Source organism: Corylus avellana, chromosome ca1 (genome assembly GCF_901000735.1).
Source record: "Corylus avellana chromosome ca1, CavTom2PMs-1.0".
NCBI classification, from domain to species: Eukaryota; Viridiplantae; Streptophyta; class Magnoliopsida; order Fagales; family Betulaceae; genus Corylus; species Corylus avellana.
In genome coordinates, this window is record NC_081541.1 from 7362366 (window position 1) to 7382252 (window position 19887).

The window sequence follows — 19887 nt, forward strand, 5'->3', positions numbered from 1 at the left end:
TTTAGAATTTATTATGAAAGAAAAGACCATCTCTCTCTTATTTAAGCCTTAAGGTTAAAGAAAAGAGCTCTGACACGCTAACGTTTCAATAAAGATGTGTTGTTGCAATAATTTTTTAAAACTTCGCATATCTTGTAAAAGAAATAAATTTACATTGATTTTGAGAACTAACTTTTATTTTATTTTAAAAAGAATTTGATAAATAAGTAGAGATGAAATTTTAAAGTAAATAGGGCTCACGAAATGGTTGGGCTGTTTTGCTTATTTACAATTTACAACATGAGTTTGTAGTTTCAAAAAATACACATTGACATGGTGTTACATAGGGATGGCGGAATCACCATAACCACTCCAATAGGTGTGGCCAATCACCCCCATTAGGGGTATGGGAGTGTCGGACCACTCTAGTGCCCTACAACTTATTGTCACACACACGCGTTCGTATTTGGTGCTTCACTCTCTACACACGCAAATGCAATGTGTATTGGGCCTTTTGAATGCCAACTTGAATTTGTCGGAGACTCTTAATTCATTCAAAGCTCTTCAATGTCTTCCCTATATCACTCCCATTAGGAGTATGAGAGTGTCGGACCACTCTAGTGCTCTACAACTTACTGTCACGCACACATGTTCGTATTTGGTGCTTCACTCTACACACGCAAATGCAATGTGTATTGGGCCTTTAGAATGCCAACTTGAATTTGTAGAGACTCTTAATTTATTCAAAACTCTTCAATGTCTTCCCTATATATATATATATATATATATTGAACATTCTTTAAATGAGTAATAAAGAAAGTATGGAAGTGGACTTGGAAGTAGAAAATGGAGCAAATGTCGCTTCGGCGTTGGGTTGGGTATAGGTAGAGACTTATGAGCTCAGAAAAAAAACAAGGTACAAAAAGGTTTTACGCAAAGTAAAATAGGGGTTTATCTCTGACTTTACACAACCCCTTGGCCCGCCCAGACTCGTCACTTTCGAAGGTATCGCGAAGCTATACGTAATCACGGGGTGAGCCAGCCCAGCTCCACCTACACCCTAAGGCTTAAGCAACAGCCAAATACCATTTAGCTGATCACTGGGGACAGAGTGGATCACGGCTGAAGGCGAGGCTTGGATCAACGTATTTCCTAATCTAACCCGAGAGAGCATAGAGGCAGGTGATCATCTCCTTCTAACGAGGTTCCTACGGCTGAAGCTAATCCTAATTAAGAAGCATGCATATGAAAGGAAGCCAAGGAAGAGGACTTCAGTTGTTTGAAAACATTTTACTATATATTGTGGATAGAGATAGTGTGAAAAATTAATACATAGCCTCTAACAAGGAGCAAAAGTTTTTGGCCATTGATCTCAAGGGGCATGGTGGTGTGACCATTGTTGCAAACTTTATGTACGGCTATAAGAATGTAAGAGAACTTGCTTATCCTTTACGGTAAGTACTTGTTTGTACATATGGAGCATGTCTTATTTGATAAATTATGATTGCTAATACACCAAATAGAGAAGAAAAATTTGAATACTTCGTTGAGAGGTGTACGTTGACAAAGTTAATATCACAATTGAGATGTGGACCTTACACAAAAAGTTTTATATATGGTATTGCCATGTCATTTTTGTTAATTGCGATTCGTTTCTTGAAAAATGGGTATTGGAATTTTGTAATGTGCCGTTTCCACATAGTAGTTGTGTCATTATTGATGATGCTCTTTAATTAGAAGTGTTTCACATATTGGAGGATTGAGAATAAAGTCTTGACATTAACAATAGGCAATGCAAGATCTAATGATGTTGACATTAAGATTCTAAAAGATGATTTTAATTTGGCAAATTCTTGCATGTTGGGGGACAATTGTTTCATGTGTGTTGTTGCAATCATATAACTAACATGTTGGTACAATATGGACTTGGTGCAATTAGGGGGATTATTGATTGTGTTAAGGAGGCTATAAAATACTTGATGCCATAGGTGCGTGGAGAGAATGAGGCAATTTAGTAAAATTGCGAAACAATTGCAATTGTTTTCCAAAAAATTGTTGTTTGGATGTTCCCACTTGGTGGAATAGCACCTACTGAATGTTGGTGGTTGCATTATATATAGTTTAAAGAAATGTTTCCTAGGTGTGAAGATAGGGATTAGAGTATCCATTGGGTACCAACTATTTAAAATTGGGATGCAAGTTGAAAATGTGTGTCAGGTCTTGGAGGTTTTCAAAGAGGTGACAAATATTAATGTATCTTGAAGTGATTATCTAACTTCTAATTTATCTATTCTTGAGGCGTGGAGAATCAAAGTTATATTGGCTAACAAGTTTAAGGATCGAAATGAGTATATAAAATCAATGGAATTAGTAAAAGCGAATGTAATTAGTAAAAGCAAATATAGAGTCAGAAGCTACTGTAAAAAGGCTAACAATTAGAGTGGCATGTTAGGGCCAGTAATGACGAAACCACCTCTAATGCTTAAGAAATATTAAGTCAAAAACACCTTTAATTGCGAGCTGCCCGTGTGGGACAACTTTAATTACTAATTTTCCTTTCGATAGATGAGTAAAGGGTAATGTTTTAAAACAAATATTAGGTCAAAAAAAAACTATTGAGTGATTTTCTATTGCCTATTTGTAACGTCACTAGCTAGGTGTTTACTTTTTAGGTTATTCTCCTTGAACTTAAACACGAGGAAAGTGCATATCACATCGACGTTGATGTGGGAGTTTCCTCCATTGCATTTGATTTATGGCCGGACATGGGGAATTATGCTTCACCCACCTTCAGGATCGATGTGCCATTAGTTGCCTATCTTGTGGCTGCAGAACGAAAGGGAAAAGCATCATTTTCGACCACCAATCTCAACAAGTGGACTACCTCTCATTCTCCATCGCATATAAATCTGCATAATCATCCTATAAAATATATGAGAGGGACATTTTATTTAATGAACATCTTTGTAGAAGTGCGTGGTCGGTGCCTGCAATAAGTTTTAAATTTTTTTTGCCGGTGAGTCCGTACCACTCGACCACACTGCATTGACTACCCACGAAGGGAACACCTTTTTACCGCATATTCTCAAACGAAAATGTTTGTTATCATAATTTTTTAACAAACTGCGGTGAAAAGTTAATCAAATAGCTTTCTTTCGTTACCATAAGAAGAAACGTATTTATCAGAACTCAGCTTTAAATACATCGAGGAAAATCCTCAATCTAATTTAGCTCATTTCCCTAGTTGTGAGCCGCTTCGTTTGCTTTTCTTATGATATGATTTACTTGCCACTCTTGCAAGTTTGATACTTGCACAATTCAAATTAAGAGCATCACTCTCTAACACAATTTTTTGTAGTCTCAAATTTCTACTAAGAGCCATAGCAACCAAAGCGTCAATCGACAACCACCGGTTCCATAACATATGGCTTGGAAGCACACATATTAGTTGATGCCCTACGCTCATGATCTCTAGCAAATACTCCAATCTCACTACAAAAACTAATTTTTTCCTTGACATAAGTTTTTTGACGTGTTCTGACAAGTCAGCAAATTCTCTTGATGGGGCATTTTTGACGTGTTTTAGGCGTTAATATTATGGGTGTCAAAAACGAAAAATTTCTGACATGTCAGATGTAACACGTCAGAAAACTTTATTCTTATCTTAATTATTTATATATAACTCGATCGGAGTTAATCTTTAAAACCCCAAGAATCAGATCCTTCCATGATTCCCAGTACATTATTACAAGCTCTTCATATGAACATTTATATTGTATTAGAAACTTTCATCAGCCATATGTTTTGTTCCAAACGCGTCCTTTACCCATTCCTTGTAAGTGATCTTTTTTACCTTTTAAACTCTTTTATTTTTCTAAAGAATAGGTGATTCTTACTGAAAACTCACCATTGGATGTGCATCTCTAAACTAGTTGATCACGTAGATGATTTAGACTTATTGGATCAATTGATTAAGAGTATATACTTGATAAATCAATTGCTAATTAATTATTTCACTAATTAAACAACCACCTTAGTTTATAAGGAAATTTATAATAGAAGATGTGATGCCCATATAAACACTCATTTTCAAATGTATTTGGATTGCATTTGGTTAAGTATTTGAGCTGGCCAAGGAGGGTGGGATATATATATATATATATATATATATATATATATATATATATATATATATATTGTCAACCAAATTGTGGCATGTGACTTATTTCTCAAATCAAAGGCCCACAATATTACGGATCTTCTTTACACATATCAACTCCTCACAATTTTGACTCTATAAAATAAATCTTAAATGTTGAGTATTTTTCTTGGATCAGGATCCCCTCAAATTGTGAGTAATTGGCGAATCTCATTTTTTGAGATCCTAGCCATCCAAAACATCCAAGGGTCTAAAAACATCTAGGAACATAAAACTCAAAAACAAACATAACACACCTAATTATAAATAATAAAAACATTTATTTATTTAAAAAATAATAATTTGAGGAGAAGCTGCCGGTCATCCCATGGGTGGTTGGAGGTGGCGCGAGGCCACCCCTAGGCCATGGGGGTGGTTTTGCGGCCACCCTATGGCCTTTTGGGGTGGCTCGAGGCCACCTCTTGGCCATAGGGGTGGCGTGCGGCCACCTCCAGATGGGCGGCTTTAGGCAGAGCCGATCCTTAGTTTTTTTTTCATTTTGTTTTTAAAATAATTAATTAATTAAATTTTTAATTTAAATTTGATGTAAAATCTTGTGTGATTGTGTTTGTATTTGAGTTTTAAAAATTAAAATGTTTTGAACTCTTAAATTTATCTAAAGGCTGGAATTAGAGAAAATAAGATTCTTAATTTCCTCCCAATTGGAGGGTATCCTGATCTTTTTCTTTGTGTAAAGTATTATGATGGGCGAGGATTGAAAAATTGGAGGAAGTCCGGTCCCTCATCTTGCGGCTACGCGCAAACTCGGTCCAACAAAACATTGTTTGACCACATGCGGCCTCGTGAAGCTTCCTAGAACTATATTTATTTATTTTTACTATATTTGAGTTAATTAGTTCAATTTTAATATATTTTGGCCAACATTTATTCAATCTTGAGACGTGTAAGCATCATGTAACCCCACTTTAGGGTTGGCTTATGTTTGAGATATTTTCATAAATTTGAAGTCCTTCTCATAATCGTAAAAGTCAACTAGTATATATATATATTGGATTATTAAAATAATAATTAAGTGATTAAATTTATCTCTTTCTATAAGCTTAAATTTTTAGGACAACTGATAATTTAACATGGATTATGACGTGATTAAATTTATCTCTTTCTATAAGCTTAAGTTTTTAGGACAACTGATAATTTAACATAGATTATGACTTTTTTAGAATTTTTAAGATATTATTTTTATTTATTTTTAATAATTCTACATTTATCATCTTGACATTTATCTTCAGTTGTGCTGAAAAAGAAAAATACTTAAAAAAGTTCATGTGATGCATTGTTTCTAGTTATATTAAAAAAAATATATTATCTCCTTTCCAAATTCGACATGTGACCGACTTTTATGTCCTGCTCTATTTTTGGGGTGGCTATGAATAATTAACAATTTGGTTATGGGACATCATCGTGGGACAAGGGGATAATAAAATAATATTTCCTTTTTAAGTAAAACAAATCTCATTTAAACCTTTTGTGCTAAATATGATATTATAACTTCTGTCGGATCATGATGTCGTCTGGCTATATGTGTGGCAGCATCGCTTCTCAACTTGCTGCAACTGGTCCTTCACAAGCATTGTGCAATGTTAAGAATATATAATATTAATGATTAATAATTTTTTTGGTACTTAGTTTTAATTTTTTAATTCTTTCTTTCTTAGATTTTAAAAAAGATAAATTTTAGTACTTTAAATTTTGGAAAAAATTAAATCACCACTTTCGTTAATTTTCGTCAATCCCAATTAACGACAAGGGTGGCCGAAACTACCCTAATGCCCTTGAGGGTGGCTCGACCACTCCCATAGGCCATGGGGTCGCTTCGGCCACCCCAAAAATCAAAGGGATGGACGAAAATTAATAAAGGTGGTAATTCGATCTTTTTTAAAAGCTGAGATATTAGATTTGTCTTTTTTAAAATTTAAGAAAAAAAAAAAACATTAAAACTCAAGTATTAAAAAAGTTATGAACTCTAATATTAATTTTAAGAAGAAAAATAATAATAATAAAAAACTGACCTTAATATGTGGATAAATATGGCAACACCAGAAGTTTTATATTATATGTATAGGTTTAATTGATTCAAAATTCAATTAAGCTCTATTTTGAGATTTTCTTACAAATATTAGCATTTGGTGGAAGATAAAATCATTGAGGGGGGGAGCACACGCCTCCGCCACTAACTCCGGTGTTTACGTGAAACCAACATTAGGACACAGCCATGGGACCGACTTTAATTAACGCACAACCTCATCGATCGGACTAAGTTGGTTGACGTGGACATGCTTTCCGACCGAGGGGGATATCAAATGTGACTCCACGATTTCCGGTGGCCCCCTGTGGCGCGTCCTTCTCACGCCGCGTGGCTCAGACTGAAAGTGGCCTAATCAAATGTTCTAGATAAAATCGAATTTGGGGATAAGACTAGGACAGCTCCCCGCGTCCCCTCTCCATCCCACCATACACGTGTCCTATCCTCCCTCCACCCACACGTGTCCACACGCCTTGCTTGACCTCTCTGACTAATCGTTTAGTAAAACTCTAGATCTTTTCAATTAGATATCGCCTCCTAATCTTAGCTAACCCCCGCCCCCTTCCATCATCCACAAACTGCCCCTACACAAACCAAATATCCCAGCATTCCCACTCCTTCTCCAACTACCAAAACTTGCTCCCGGAGGGACAAAATAGTCTTTGGAGAAATGGGCGAAGAAAACTGTGTATAGTTTTGGACTTTTAGTAATTAGCAAAATTGCCTTTGTTGCCCTTCCCCCATCCATATATTCTTCTGAGCACGGTTTGCGCGATCTCTATTCCATTGCTTTGTTGCTCATTCTGATTCCCAATTCAATCTCTGCAATAGATTTACCAGTTTGCCCCTATTCAACACCTACCCTCACCACCAGCAGATCCATTAGGGTTTTATTCCCACCACTTTTTGAAGTCTCTTTCTCCTGATCCGATTCGGCCAATTGCTCATAAGCATTCATTCACCAGCCACTCATTTTCGTAAAACCTAGACCCTCCTCAGATCCCCTGCTTCGATCCCACGATCGCTCGACTTCAGGCCCAATCCGTACAGTAATTTGAATTGCGTTGACTTGATTTTGGTTTTATAGGCCGGGAACAGAGCTTGAGAGTCTTGAGTGGCGGATTCTGATTGGCTGCTTGGACATGTTGGGGACCGGCTTACATTTCGGGCGGGCACGGGGAGAGGACCGGTTTTACAACCCGCCTAATGCGCGTAGGGCCCACCAGAACCGGCAGAGCGAGCAGCTCCGGAGAGCCCAGAGCGATGTAACGGCAGCCCAGTTGCCGGCGGCTTCTTCAACAAAAAGGGAGCCGGAGAACCGGGCCGGGTCCGGCGAAGCTCCCAAGCCAGTCGCCGCACCGGCGTTCGAGCCAGTGGTGGCTCCGCCGCTGAGTAACCTCGAGCGGTTCTTGCAGGCGATCTCACCCTCCGTGCCGGCTCAGTATCTCTCTAAGGTTCGTTGAATGTTTTTATTGTTTGCTTAATGGTTAGTGAGAAAATTGAGGGAATTAGGAGGGAACAGGTAGTTTATTTTAATTGATTGGTTTTTGAAAGATGAATCAACTAATTCATTTGTAGGCAATTAGAATCATTTGGCTTAGGTAAGTTTAATTATCTATTTTGTTTTAAGCTAAATAGTTTATTTTTGGGTCTGATATAAAGAGTAAATAATCGGAAATGCGAAAAAACTTGGTTACAAGAAGAAATTATGTTATTTAAAATTTAAGCTTACATTATAGAGCTTAGGGTCTATAAGTTTTGTTTTGAATTAATATGTGTTAAATTGAATTTGGTGGCAGACGACAATGAGGGGATTTGGGACTTGTGATGTAGAGTGTCAGCCGTACTTTGTTCTTGGTGATCTATGGGAGTCTTTCAAGGAGTGGAGCGCTTACGGTGCCGGAGTGCCTCTAATATTGAATGACAGTGACTCTGTTGTTCAGTACTATGTCCCGTATTTGTCCGGTATACAGATATATGGCAAGTCCAAGAAGTCGTCGCCAAGGTTAAGGTATTTGATGTTACTGGCATTGAATTTCCTTTATGGTCATTTTCTGTTTACATTCTCGATTTTTATTTGATGCATTTCGTGCTGGATGAATGTCATTTTGTTTTCCGTTCTGCAAGTTTGATATGTTCGCAGTGTTTATTGGCAATGCAATGTGACAATCAAAACAACTTTGCAATGTTGATTCCTTTAGTTAAAGTATTGGCGTGTAGTTGCTCTCTTAAATAATATACTTTGATGTTCCTTCGACTTTTTTGTCACCAGCAAGCAAGTTCCCACTTGAAGGACAATAAGTAGTTCGGGAGTTTGCATGATGAATTTAGAGCAAATTGCTTGAGCTCTATTCTTTGGTTATTTATTAGAATAAGGTGGTTTCATGGTTACATAGTTATCTCCAATTTAGTAGAAGCATTGGATCTCTTATCATAAAAGTGTTAGCTTGCCACTGCTTTTAGTGGTGAAAATAATGTGCTGGGTTTTCTTCCTGTACCAACATGGCAAGTTTTGGGGCAGCTTGTGAGGGACATGAGGTGGGATGTTTTAGGATTGGTGTGTTGGTACGGATACATTTTATTTGAAAATGTCCCTCATCATAGACCTTTTGCTAGAGATTTGTGGCCTAGGTCGACTTTTTGAGCGTTTCAGGTCCTAATTTGTACCAGATGATCTAGTTAAATGATGCCATGATTTTGCTAGTAGTCACTTTTTGAGGATGGCTATCAGTGGGTAAATCTTTTCATTCAAATGAGAATAGTTTCTGTTGAAATTGTCCTGTCATTGCTCTTATTTGGGTCATATTTGTATTGTTTTGTTGTTTTCTTCGCGAGTTACATATTGTACTAATGCATTGTTAGTGATTGATTCTCACTTGAATAAATAAATGGAGTAATTGCTATGATTTGGTTTTATTTTACAAGTTTGATGGTTCCTTTGTTTCGTAGGCAACCAGGTGAGGATAGTGACAGTGAGTTCAGAGATTCAAGTAGTGATGGTAGTAGTGATTGTGAACCCGAAAGAGGATCAAAGTATGTCCAGGAGCAAAGGAGTCATCACAATCCATCAACTGAGATTCATCATAGAATGGATAGTTTGTCTTTGAGGGACTACCTTGCTGTAATTAATGAAGACTTTTCTAGTGATGAGGGTGAATCTGTGACTTCTCAAGGTTGCCTGCTTTTCGAGTATCTTGAACGGGACCTGCCTTATAGCCGTGAACCCTTAGCTGACAAGGTTAGTAACCCCCTTTCATATTTATATTTGTATGGTGTCTCCTTTCTTAAGCCTTCTCTTGATAATTTCTGTTGCAACAGATAGCAGATCTTGCTTGCGGTTTTCCTGAGCTAAAAACACTCAGAAGTTGTGATTTGCTATCTTCCAGCTGGATTTCTGTGGCATGGTATCGTCCTTTTAGCCTTGCATTTGTTTGCGTGGTTAATATGCGATTATTGCAGACGTGACTAATTGTTCCTTATGCTGTATCTGTTGTAGGTATCCAATCTACAGAATACCCACAGGGCCAACATTAAAAGATCTGGATGCTTGCTTTTTGACGTATCATTCTCTTTATACACCTGTGGGAGGTAATGAAAATTTTTCCGATCGCTTAATTGGCAAGTGAGGATGTGTTTCTGGGTGCTAGTGTGCAAGCGATTTGTGCTTATGCTATATATAAATGATAGTGCATTTTTCATAACATAAATATTTAGCAAGTCGTGAATATGAGTGTGGGTATTTTCATTAATATTGGTGTAGTAATGTATATATGTGACTCATGATGTCATTTCCTTCAGGTTCACAAGGTGCTCAGACTCCAGTGGTGACATATCCCGGCGAGATGGATGGTGTCCCTAAGATGTCCTTACGGGTTTTTGGTTTGGCTTCATACAAATTCAAAGGGCCCTTGTGGACACCTAATGGGGGATTTGATCGCCAATTGGCAAACAACCTTTCGCAGGCAGCGGACAGCTGGTTAAGACTGCTTCAGGTCAATCATCCTGATTTCCTCTTTTTCTCCCGTCGGTGATACTAAGTTTTAACTGTTATCCTCCCCACGTTCGATAAAGGACTAATATATTCTGCCAAACATGCTCGGGCCACATATGTGGAAACCACTTTTTATGGAGTTGAAGATGGCAAGTCAGTTATCCTCTGGTTTGGTTGCCTGTATTTACTATAAAAAGGAAAGAAAAAAAAAAAAAACGATACATAGAAAAAATCATGACAACAGTGTGGTCATGAAATGGAAGAAGCACCTATAATAAGGCGAAGCTAATGGGAAAAATACGGAGTTAGAGAAGTTGCAGAAGGGCTAGTGTAGATGAAGGTAAGCAGTGATTTTGTTTGCTATTTGCTCTCAGTGTAAGCAAGTTCCATCTTGCTTTTTCTTTTCTATGTTATTCCAGCTAAGGCTAAGTTATGAGATTCCAGGCTCTTTTTTTCGTCCTGATGATTAGTTCTAGGATGTAATTTTATTATTTATAAGGGGATTTTGAAAGGTTTTGTAAGTGTTACAGTCAAGCTGCCCCGATGTGTATTTTGAATGCTAACCGTTTTGTTCTTCAACTTCATCAACTGAAGATCTGTGTTGTAAGTGCTTTGATATCAACGAACTGATGTTTGCCGAATTGCTATTTCTCATTGTTGAATTTGGGAAACATGAGTTGCTATTTCTCAAGTTATTGAATTTTTTTTTTCCTAGTTTCCTTGCTCTGGGTGCGAGTCTTCATCACTCATTAGCTCATTGTGCAGAAAGATAAGATATAAAGTTTTATTTGTTCATCTGTTCTGAATATCTCTTAATAGATGAGAAATGCTAGACACAACTTTCTACACGTCAGCATGTGATTGGAAGATGTTAGAGGAATCACATGCTGACACGTGTTAAAAGTTGTGTTGAATATGAATTTTTCTTTTAACTTGTAACGCCTATCTCATACCAATTGAAGATGAAAATCATTGTGAGAGAGTTTTCACAAAACATTGATAAGGAAACGAAAACATCTAGGCCTTTCGAAGGTACATCCTATCAAATTCCGAATGAGATTCAGATATCTTCTATATCCAGATCTTGAAGCTTTTTCTCTAAAAGCTCAGAACATATCTGGCCCATCATGCGGTAGGTGGACATCAAATCTGATAACTGTTCTATTGACATCTTCCCCATAATGATCCTTGCCACTCTTTCCTTTTCCTCATTCATCTTCAACCTCTCCATGTACAACTTAGCATTCCTCACTGTCGCCCCCATCTGTTTCAGCCTGTTCTCTTGCTGCAAGCTTAATGGTGTATTTGCCTGTACCCAGATGCAACATAACTATATATTAAAAATTCCTGAGCTTTAAACATTCAAATGCGGAAAATATAATAAGACTCGAAAGAAAAAAGAAGTTCACCTCCAGGAACTCAGCTCCCACTTCAAGTTCGGATTTTGGGCTTGAAACCATCCCACTCCCACGCCCGGAATACACGTTTTTCGCAATTGAAAAACTTCTTAGAATAATCTGTCTCTTCTTCTCCTGTTCCTGATTAAGCTTTGGAGCCTTTGGCAAACACGATGATGAGCAATTAAGCTTCTTCTCATAAGAAATTACAGCTCTCACAAATTCCTACACGACAACCAGCGATTAATTAAAATCTAATAAATTCTTTTCTCATAAAAACAAGATCAAGATGCATTAACGTAAGATTAATTAAGTACCTGATACGCTGATGAACATCCTGAATAATCAAAGACATCAGAATCTGGGTTCCGCATTCGCTCAGGATGAAACTGAAGACCCATGATGAACTTACCCTCTTCAGGACGATAAGCATCAGGATCATAAAACCCTTCAACCAAACCGTCTGGAGCAAAAGCCATGGGAACAAATCGCTGAGCCAATTTCTTCACACCTTGATGATGATAACTATTCACCATGATTTCCATTTTTCCATCATCATCTTCCAAAGAGTCCTTAAACCAGTGATGCAAAGGGGTATTTTCCACCACCCGCACCGGATGGCGATGCCCATCATAATCTTCATAGTTCATATGACTCACTCTTTTACCCTCAGGGCATTGCTTTGAGATTTCTTTCTCTACGTCTTGATAAAGGGTACCCCCACAAGCAACATTGAGGACTTGTGATCCCCTACATATTCCCATGTATGGTATATTTCTTTCAAGGCAAAGCTTTGCTAGTCTAAGTTCAATGGAGTCTTTCTCTTTATCGATGGAGGTATCACTTGCGTGCAGTTTTCTGATTTCTTCAAGTTCTTGAGGGGACAAACCGGACAATTCTGCATCATAAAGTGATGGGTCGATATCTTCTCCTTCGCAGAGAAGAACTCCATGGATAGGCTCAAAGCTTTCAAGGAGAGTGTGGACTCCACTCACTCTGGGGACAATCACAGGCACCGCTCCATAGCTTACAATGAGATCTAGATGGTATTCTCCTGTTCATATATTCCCAAACATGTTGTGTTATAAATTTCTTTTTAAGGAAGTGAGGATTCATGATTGGTCACATAGTTTAAACAAAAACGAAAGGATGCCATGTTTATAAAGATAAATCAACAATCTTACTTATTCTTCTAAAGCATGATTTTTTTTCCCAAGTTAATGGATTTAGGAACCGGTTTCAAAACATGCGATTTAATTTCAAGACCTAACTTTTAGAAATGCAGTTAAGTTGCAATTTGACCTTCAAAATCTTAATTTATCATTTAAAATCATGTGTTTTTAAAAATGCATCATATTGCCTGTGATTTGAAAACACAATTTTCTTGAAACACTCTCAAACGAAACATTTTATGCGATTCTGAAACAAAGAATATATAATTATTAAGAGAGCGAGAAAAAAAAAAAAAAGGAGGTTAAAAATAAAGAAGCACCTTCGGATGTATTAAGTGCTTCACAATGTTTATGTGGCTCTTGTGATATATATAGAAATTGAATAATGTAGTTCAACATGAACCAATAAAAAAAAAAAAAGGATTATTAATTAGCAAAGATAACTAAGAGTATTAAAAGCTCCTAAAACATGATAGCCTAGCTAAGAGATAAACAACCATCGATCAATTTTTGAAAGCATATCCTCTTCTTGTTTTCTTTTCGCTTGGTTAAATCCACTTAATTATAAGCACCCAACATCAAATCCCGAAACATATTCATCTAAAAGAGAAAAGTGATTGAAGCTAATAAAACTTAATTTTCTTGGAGAAAATATGTGTTTGTTGGATTTAGATCGTCAGCAAAGGCCAAAAACAAGTAATTAATTATATAAGAAATTAAGAAACAAAGGGTGTGGTTATATATATATATATATAGTGATAGAGAACGAACCCACAAAATCAACAAACTTGTTCTTGCGGACAGTTCGTCGGGAGACGATGAGAACCCTTGGAAGAATCATGGAGAGATCCGAATTACCCATGAAACGAAGGGATTACTGAAACTTTTAAAGGCTTTCAAAGAGAGGAAGAGGATGATGATGGAGAGTGATATTGCATGAGTCTTTGAAAGATTTACCTCATTTAATGTTCATCGCCATATATAGTAATGTATTAATCTATACGAGCATCACAGTTTGATTTTGTCTTCTATTTATGGCTTCGATTTGTTTCCAATTAAGTTTGATGGATTTTATTATATATATATATATAATCTTCCATTTAAGGAGGTGGTCTTAGGTCTAGGTGCATCCGTCTAGGCGCCGCGTATTTCCCACCTTTTTGTTCGGCTGAGGTTTCACTTCCATCCCATGATCCCATCAAGTGGTTACGTACTCATACTCACCACGTCTACATGCATTGCCAACAACTGAAGCACCAAAATAGAAAAAGAAAATTGTTTTTCTTGAATTTTGATGAATGTTTATGTCATAGTCTTAATCGACGGTTGAATTAGTCTTTATTTAAATTAAAAATTATTCAAGAATTGATTGAAATTGCTTTTTTAATATTATGAGATAATTGTGAAATAAAAATATAATATATAACTTTTTTTATTATTTTTATTTTTCAATATTAAGAAAGAGATGGCGATTTACAAGTAATTAAGGAGGGATTCGGCTTGATTCCAGTCACGTGTAGAACTAGTATTTTAGGTGAGGGAGATGGGGAACGATTAAAAAAAAAAAACTTTTTGATGGGTAAAAAGTTAATTTGGATGGTGTAACTTTATTTCATTCAAAATAAATAAATAAATAAAGATATGGCAAAGTATACCTGCCATATTTAAGAAGAAGGGTGCTTGACAATCAAAGTTTGGGCCTACTGTCATGGTGGACTCTGTTGGTAGCAGATAGAGCCTCATAGCCTATCAGCCCAATCCATTCGCAGCTCCGCTGGTGTGAGTTGGATTAAATTTCATGTTACTCTTTGTCAAACAACAAGAAAACATAGGATTTTTCGAAAAAATAAACATATATAGGATGTGTATTTGATAAGTAATGATAACGACATGGTGGAGCCTAAGATTACCCATTTACACTCTCAACTCTACATTTTATGATGTGACAATCAAAATAGGTCAAAAAAATATATAATGAAGTTGAAGAGTAGTATTACAAAAAGGATTAGAATCCTCACTAGCATGATAATATGTTTTTTAAAATTATTAATAAATTAAAATTTAATAATAATTAAAAAAAAAATTACCTCACATTTGAAAAACTTTAAAATAATTCTAATCATCGCTATAATATTATTCGAAGTTGAGAGTGCATATACTGTTCCTCTAACCTTAACCATCTCAGTGAAAGAGAGTTTACGATGACTTCAAAGTTTGAACCCTTTAGGCCTTTACGCAGCCGCCCACAAAGGGTGATGTTAAACATCACGCCCGGCGTGATGCACGCCGGAGTGATTTGATATTTTAAAATAATAAAATATAATATTCTATTATTATAATTATTAAAAAGAAATAACCAGACGTGCATGAACAGTAATACACGCAGGCGTTCTTAGTATCATGTCCCGCCCACAAATCATTGGTGGTGAGGTGAACAACTTTTGTGTTTTCCTTTTTCTTTTTCTTTTCATTGATGATAATTGAAATCGTAAAAAAACCAGAGTAAAAGGACAGGAAGAGCTGTTTGTCAAAAAAATAAAAAATAAAAAAAAATAAAATTTATTTTAAATAATGAAATTTTATATATGTTTAATTTAATTTTTTCATATATGTTTTGTAGAGATATTTACATATTAAAAAAAGAAGAGGGAAATATTATGATTTTTGGTAACCTATTATATCCGGTAAGGCAACCGGGAACCCCGCGCCCCGACAAGCCAACCATGGTCCAGCTAATTGCCCAGTTTTGTCAATCGTAGTCCGTGAAAGGGTCCCACACACTCCCCACCATCAAACTTACGTGCTCTCGAGACCACCAAAGCACTGAATGACTTACCACCAAAACGCTGCCACGTTATCAAACTCTTACTCTTCAATTCGGCATTGGCGAGGACCACCAATCTCCGGTGTGTCATAAGACCATGTAATCCGCAAGCCCCACAAATCATCACCCACCACACCAAGCTAAGAAATTAAGAATGGCACAAGAATCCAAAAAAAGCAACCCAAACAAAAGTTGAGAGTGAGCCAGTAACAGCAATACCCGGCTTATCATCAAAAGCAGAGCTATTAATCCCCTAAAGCAAATACAATCGAAGGCAGAGAGATCAATAAAAGGGTACAGAGACTGATATACAGGAGCACAAAGCGATAATGGCGGTTTCAGTGTCTGTCTTAGCCATCATCATCTCTCTGCACCTCATCGCTTTCGTGCTCGCCATCGGCGCCGAACGGCGTCGTAGCAAGGTAACTATCTCTCTCTTTCTCTGTGCTTGAATCTGTGTAGTTCGAGCTAACTCCATCCGTTTCTGGGTCTCTCTGTAGGCCGAGATAAAGCCGGATAAGTACGACGAAAGGACTTACTGTGTGTACAACTCGGACGCGTCGACGGTGTATGGGTTGGCGGCGTTCGGGCTGTTGCTGATAAGCCAAACGGTGGTTAACGGCGTCACCAGGTGTTTCTGCTTTGGGAAAGGGCTTGTAACTGGGAGGTCCACCACTTTGGCCATCTTCTTCTTCATCCTTTCCTGGTAAATTTACTTGAAATATCTTCTTCTTCTTCTTTCTTGGATGTATCAGACGATCTGGATCATTTTGGCCTGCACTAAAATAAGTTGGGTCAGAGCTTGTAAAAATATCTCGCACTGACAACTAAATACGACCATAATTGTGAACTTCCCAAGACTATGAAACCGTAATTTGCTTTTCCAGTCCACTTCCCTAATGAATGATTAGCGCAATTTTATAATTACTAAAATTCCTTAAATCTCGACCACTTGTTCAAATTAAATGGTTGGATTGTATACACATTAAAATTATATTGTTGGATTTGAAAATAATTGGTATGGTAATACAATTATATTTTTTAGAGGACGTTGATCCAATTGGAGCCAATGGACCGTTGTCTTGACTACAATGATTTTTGTACCAGAAATTGATAATTTTCCGTGATTTTATCTTATAGAAAGATTATACTGTCATTAAGGAACATCTAAATTGGGATTAGAGAAAAACATATGCAGTCACTTGAACATTCTGTGCCGCTTTGAGATAGCTTCTTAGATGTTTACCGTAGAAAGCATAAAAGAAATCTTGCTTGCTATAAATTATTCAATGCTTTGGAGTCATTGTTATATGAGAAATGATAAAAAAAAATCATTCTCCATAATTTTTAATTGGCTTATTTTCCATTTATTGGTTATTTTTCTTTTCTTTTTTTTTTGGGGTCACCATAATTTTCTCTTCAAAGTAGGTGAGATTTAGAAAGCAAATTGGTTAATGCTTTTTCCATTCCTTGTTTTCCTTCCATTTTCTCCACATAACTAAGCAAGAGAAAAGAATATAACTTTCTACTACTCTTTGTTTGGGATAGTGACGTTCCTTAGCATAAAAACAAAACCATTGAAAACAACATGTTCGTAAGTTTTCCTTTTATTCTCTAAAATCAGTTTTCAGAAAATACAACCAAACAGGCCCCTAATCTCCTTCACCACCCTTTTTTTTTTTTTTTTTTTGTGATAACGTAGGAAAACTATACTCTGATTAATTGCACGTCGTAAACACAAACTGTGCAACAATCCTCACCGTTAATCAAACTCCTACGGGTAACTGACCCTACTTGCTAGAATCAGTTACCAGGTAATGCAGGAGCTTTCACCCCTGACAGGCTAAGCAGTTTATCCTCAGGTCCCGGAGGATAATTTATAGCAACTTCTTTATGGTGTTCTCAAACTCTTTAATAATTTATAGCAACTTCTTTATTTCTTCTACCTCTTAGCATCATCTAGAATGCAGGTTAATAGGGGGATATAAAAACTAAGTGGTTTCAAACCATGAGGACTTAATTAAGTATAGGTTGCATTAAACTTTAGGGAGATTTATGTGATTTTCTTGTTTTAATATTATCTGATATGGACATAATTAATTTCAACAACTATTTTAGGATTAGCTTTTTGGGAGCTGAGGCATGCTTATTGGCCGGGTCGGCGAGGAATGCGTACCATACCAAGTATAGAGGATTATTTGGTGCAAAGGACTTGACATGTGCCACACTCCGCAAAGGCGTTTTCGCCGCCGGAGCCGCTCTTACGTTGTTGTCAATGCTGGGTTCAACCCTCTACTACTGGGCTCACTCTAGAGCTGATACTGGCGGATGGGAGAAGTATCAGAATGAGGGACTTGGCATGACCAATTCTAGTTTCCCATCTAGTTTCCCACCGCAGCAGCAGCAGCAACAAAAATAGTGAATTTCAGAAGGTCCAATTGTGTGATGACTCTTATGTTACATCCACAGTTTTGGTGACTTTTTGTTGAGAAAGAAAATGGATAGATAAAAATTTACCTTAATGAGGTAGAGACGTAGTATATATGTATGTTGTATTAAAAGTTAGAACAAAGTGTTGTGTTTGTTAATAGTTGAATTGTGTTTTTGGAACTTTCCTTTGTACTTTTTATCATTCCTGATACCTGATCTTGTTTCTTGGCCCCCATTTGGCATCTCCTCCTGTGTTGCTTGTGGCATTGGCAATGGATATTTGTTGGAGGAAAAACAAGCAGGGCGTCATTTGTGATGACATAGCTCTTTTCCTCGTCCCCAAGAGGCACTGAGAGAGAATGTTACAGTGGACTTATATGTCTTCTATTAATGTTATGTTTAATGCCAATGTCGGGACGGCCTTCGGCCTTCCCAACATCCAAACTCATTCTTACATTTGATTTATATAATGGTCCTTTCATGTTATTTTTGTTATTTGTCTGAGGAAAAAGTAGTTGATGTTCTAGATTTAAAATTGATCAACTTAAAATTCAGTCTAAAACACAATTTTAAAAGGACAAATATTTTCTCCGAATTGGGTTGGAGGAACCTTTAACGTATTCTATGCCACATGTTCTTTTGCATACGAGAAATACATATTTTTTAAATAGGACAAAGTTGTTCTCCAAATTAGGTTGTAAGAACTTATTTCAATTCAGTTTATAAAAATGACATGTCATTTGAACATATGAGATGATGCACATATTTTTTTAAAAGCAGGGACAAAGTTGAAATAAATAATATTAAAAATTCATATGCATCTCACATGTTACTAAAAAAAATGGACATGTGTCATTTTTATAGACTGAGTTGAATAAAGTTTTTCCAACCCAATTTAAAGAAAAACTCTATCATTTTAAATAACATGCAAGAATTACATTTTTTTTTTAATAAAAATTCTTTTAACTTTGTCCTTGTAGCTAAAAAAAAGCATGTGTTTTTCATAAGAGATATAATATTTTTATAGGCTAAGTTGGAGAAAATCTTTGCCTAATCGAAAAAGCGATTTTGAAATATTCAAAAAAAAAAAGAATGGATATGAGTCCATGACACTATTTTGCTCTATGTGATTTTTAAGTTGAGAAATTTATGTTGAGAGTGGCTCTCTTTTAATCGAATTTAAGAAAAATAAAAATTTATTTCTAAGTAATCGAATCCCCGCACGAGCATTCCAATTAAGGGGTGACTTGCACGACCACCCACATTCAGTGCTAGTGGCTAGTGCAACCAATCTAGAAAAACAGGTTGCTTGCACGACCACCCCAAGTAGAGGGTGTGGACGTGCAATCCACCCTATAACAAACGGGTTTCTTGTGCAACCAATCTAAACAAAGGGGTGGCTCATGTCGCCACCCCTTTGTTGGGGGCGCATGGAATGTCGGGACAACTTTTTCACACCTATCTTTTTTGTCTTAATATTTTATTAAAATAAAGTTTTTTTTAAGCGACGTGGTAAAACTTCGTTGTGGTATAAATGAGTTTAATGTGTCATAAGTCATTTTAGATGGTATTAAATAAAGAAATGTTATAAGCCAATAAGTTTCACATATTTAGCTTATGTTTTTCTAAAGATTCAATTGATCAACATTAGATTTATACGGCTTACTATTGACTTATGTGTAATCTATATAAGTCCACAAATCTAATAGTTAATTTGTAAGATGAGATGGGCCAAATATAAAAAAACTCATTAGCCCTTAACATTTCTCTTAAACAAAAGAGGTGAAATGAAAAAGGAGGAACATTTTAGAATTTTAAAGTCAAATTTGACTCGATGAGAGTAACTTAAAAT

At 36.5% G+C, this 19887-nt stretch overlaps 3 protein-coding genes across 3 annotated transcripts; 2 read left to right on the top strand and 1 right to left on the bottom strand.

Annotated features, from left to right (window-relative positions):
- Positions 1 to 6857: 6857 nt before the first annotated feature.
- On the top strand, positions 6858 to 10903 carry LOC132166904 (uncharacterized). Its single transcript, XM_059577760.1, has 6 exons — positions 6858 to 7675; positions 8021 to 8232; positions 9171 to 9459; positions 9540 to 9625; positions 9718 to 9809; positions 10020 to 10903. The coding sequence occupies exons 1-6, from the start codon at positions 7364 to 7366 to the stop codon at positions 10250 to 10252; spliced, it is 1224 nt and encodes a 407-aa protein (XP_059433743.1). The 5' UTR covers positions 6858 to 7363; the 3' UTR covers positions 10253 to 10903.
- A 369-nt stretch (positions 10904 to 11272) lies between these two features.
- Positions 11273 to 13643, bottom strand: LOC132174096 (putative glutamine amidotransferase GAT1_2.1). Its single transcript, XM_059585826.1, has 4 exons — positions 13553 to 13643; positions 11927 to 12663; positions 11622 to 11834; positions 11273 to 11521 (listed from the first exon to the last, which is right to left on the bottom strand). The coding sequence occupies exons 1-4, from the start codon at positions 13641 to 13643 to the stop codon at positions 11273 to 11275; spliced, it is 1290 nt and encodes a 429-aa protein (XP_059441809.1).
- Positions 13644 to 15802: 2159 nt separating this feature from the next.
- On the top strand, positions 15803 to 18216 carry LOC132184749 (uncharacterized). Its single transcript, XM_059598493.1, has 3 exons — positions 15803 to 16027; positions 16106 to 16311; positions 17724 to 18216. The coding sequence occupies exons 1-3, from the start codon at positions 15935 to 15937 to the stop codon at positions 18022 to 18024; spliced, it is 600 nt and encodes a 199-aa protein (XP_059454476.1). The 5' UTR covers positions 15803 to 15934; the 3' UTR covers positions 18025 to 18216.
- Positions 18217 to 19887: the final 1671 nt, after the last annotated feature.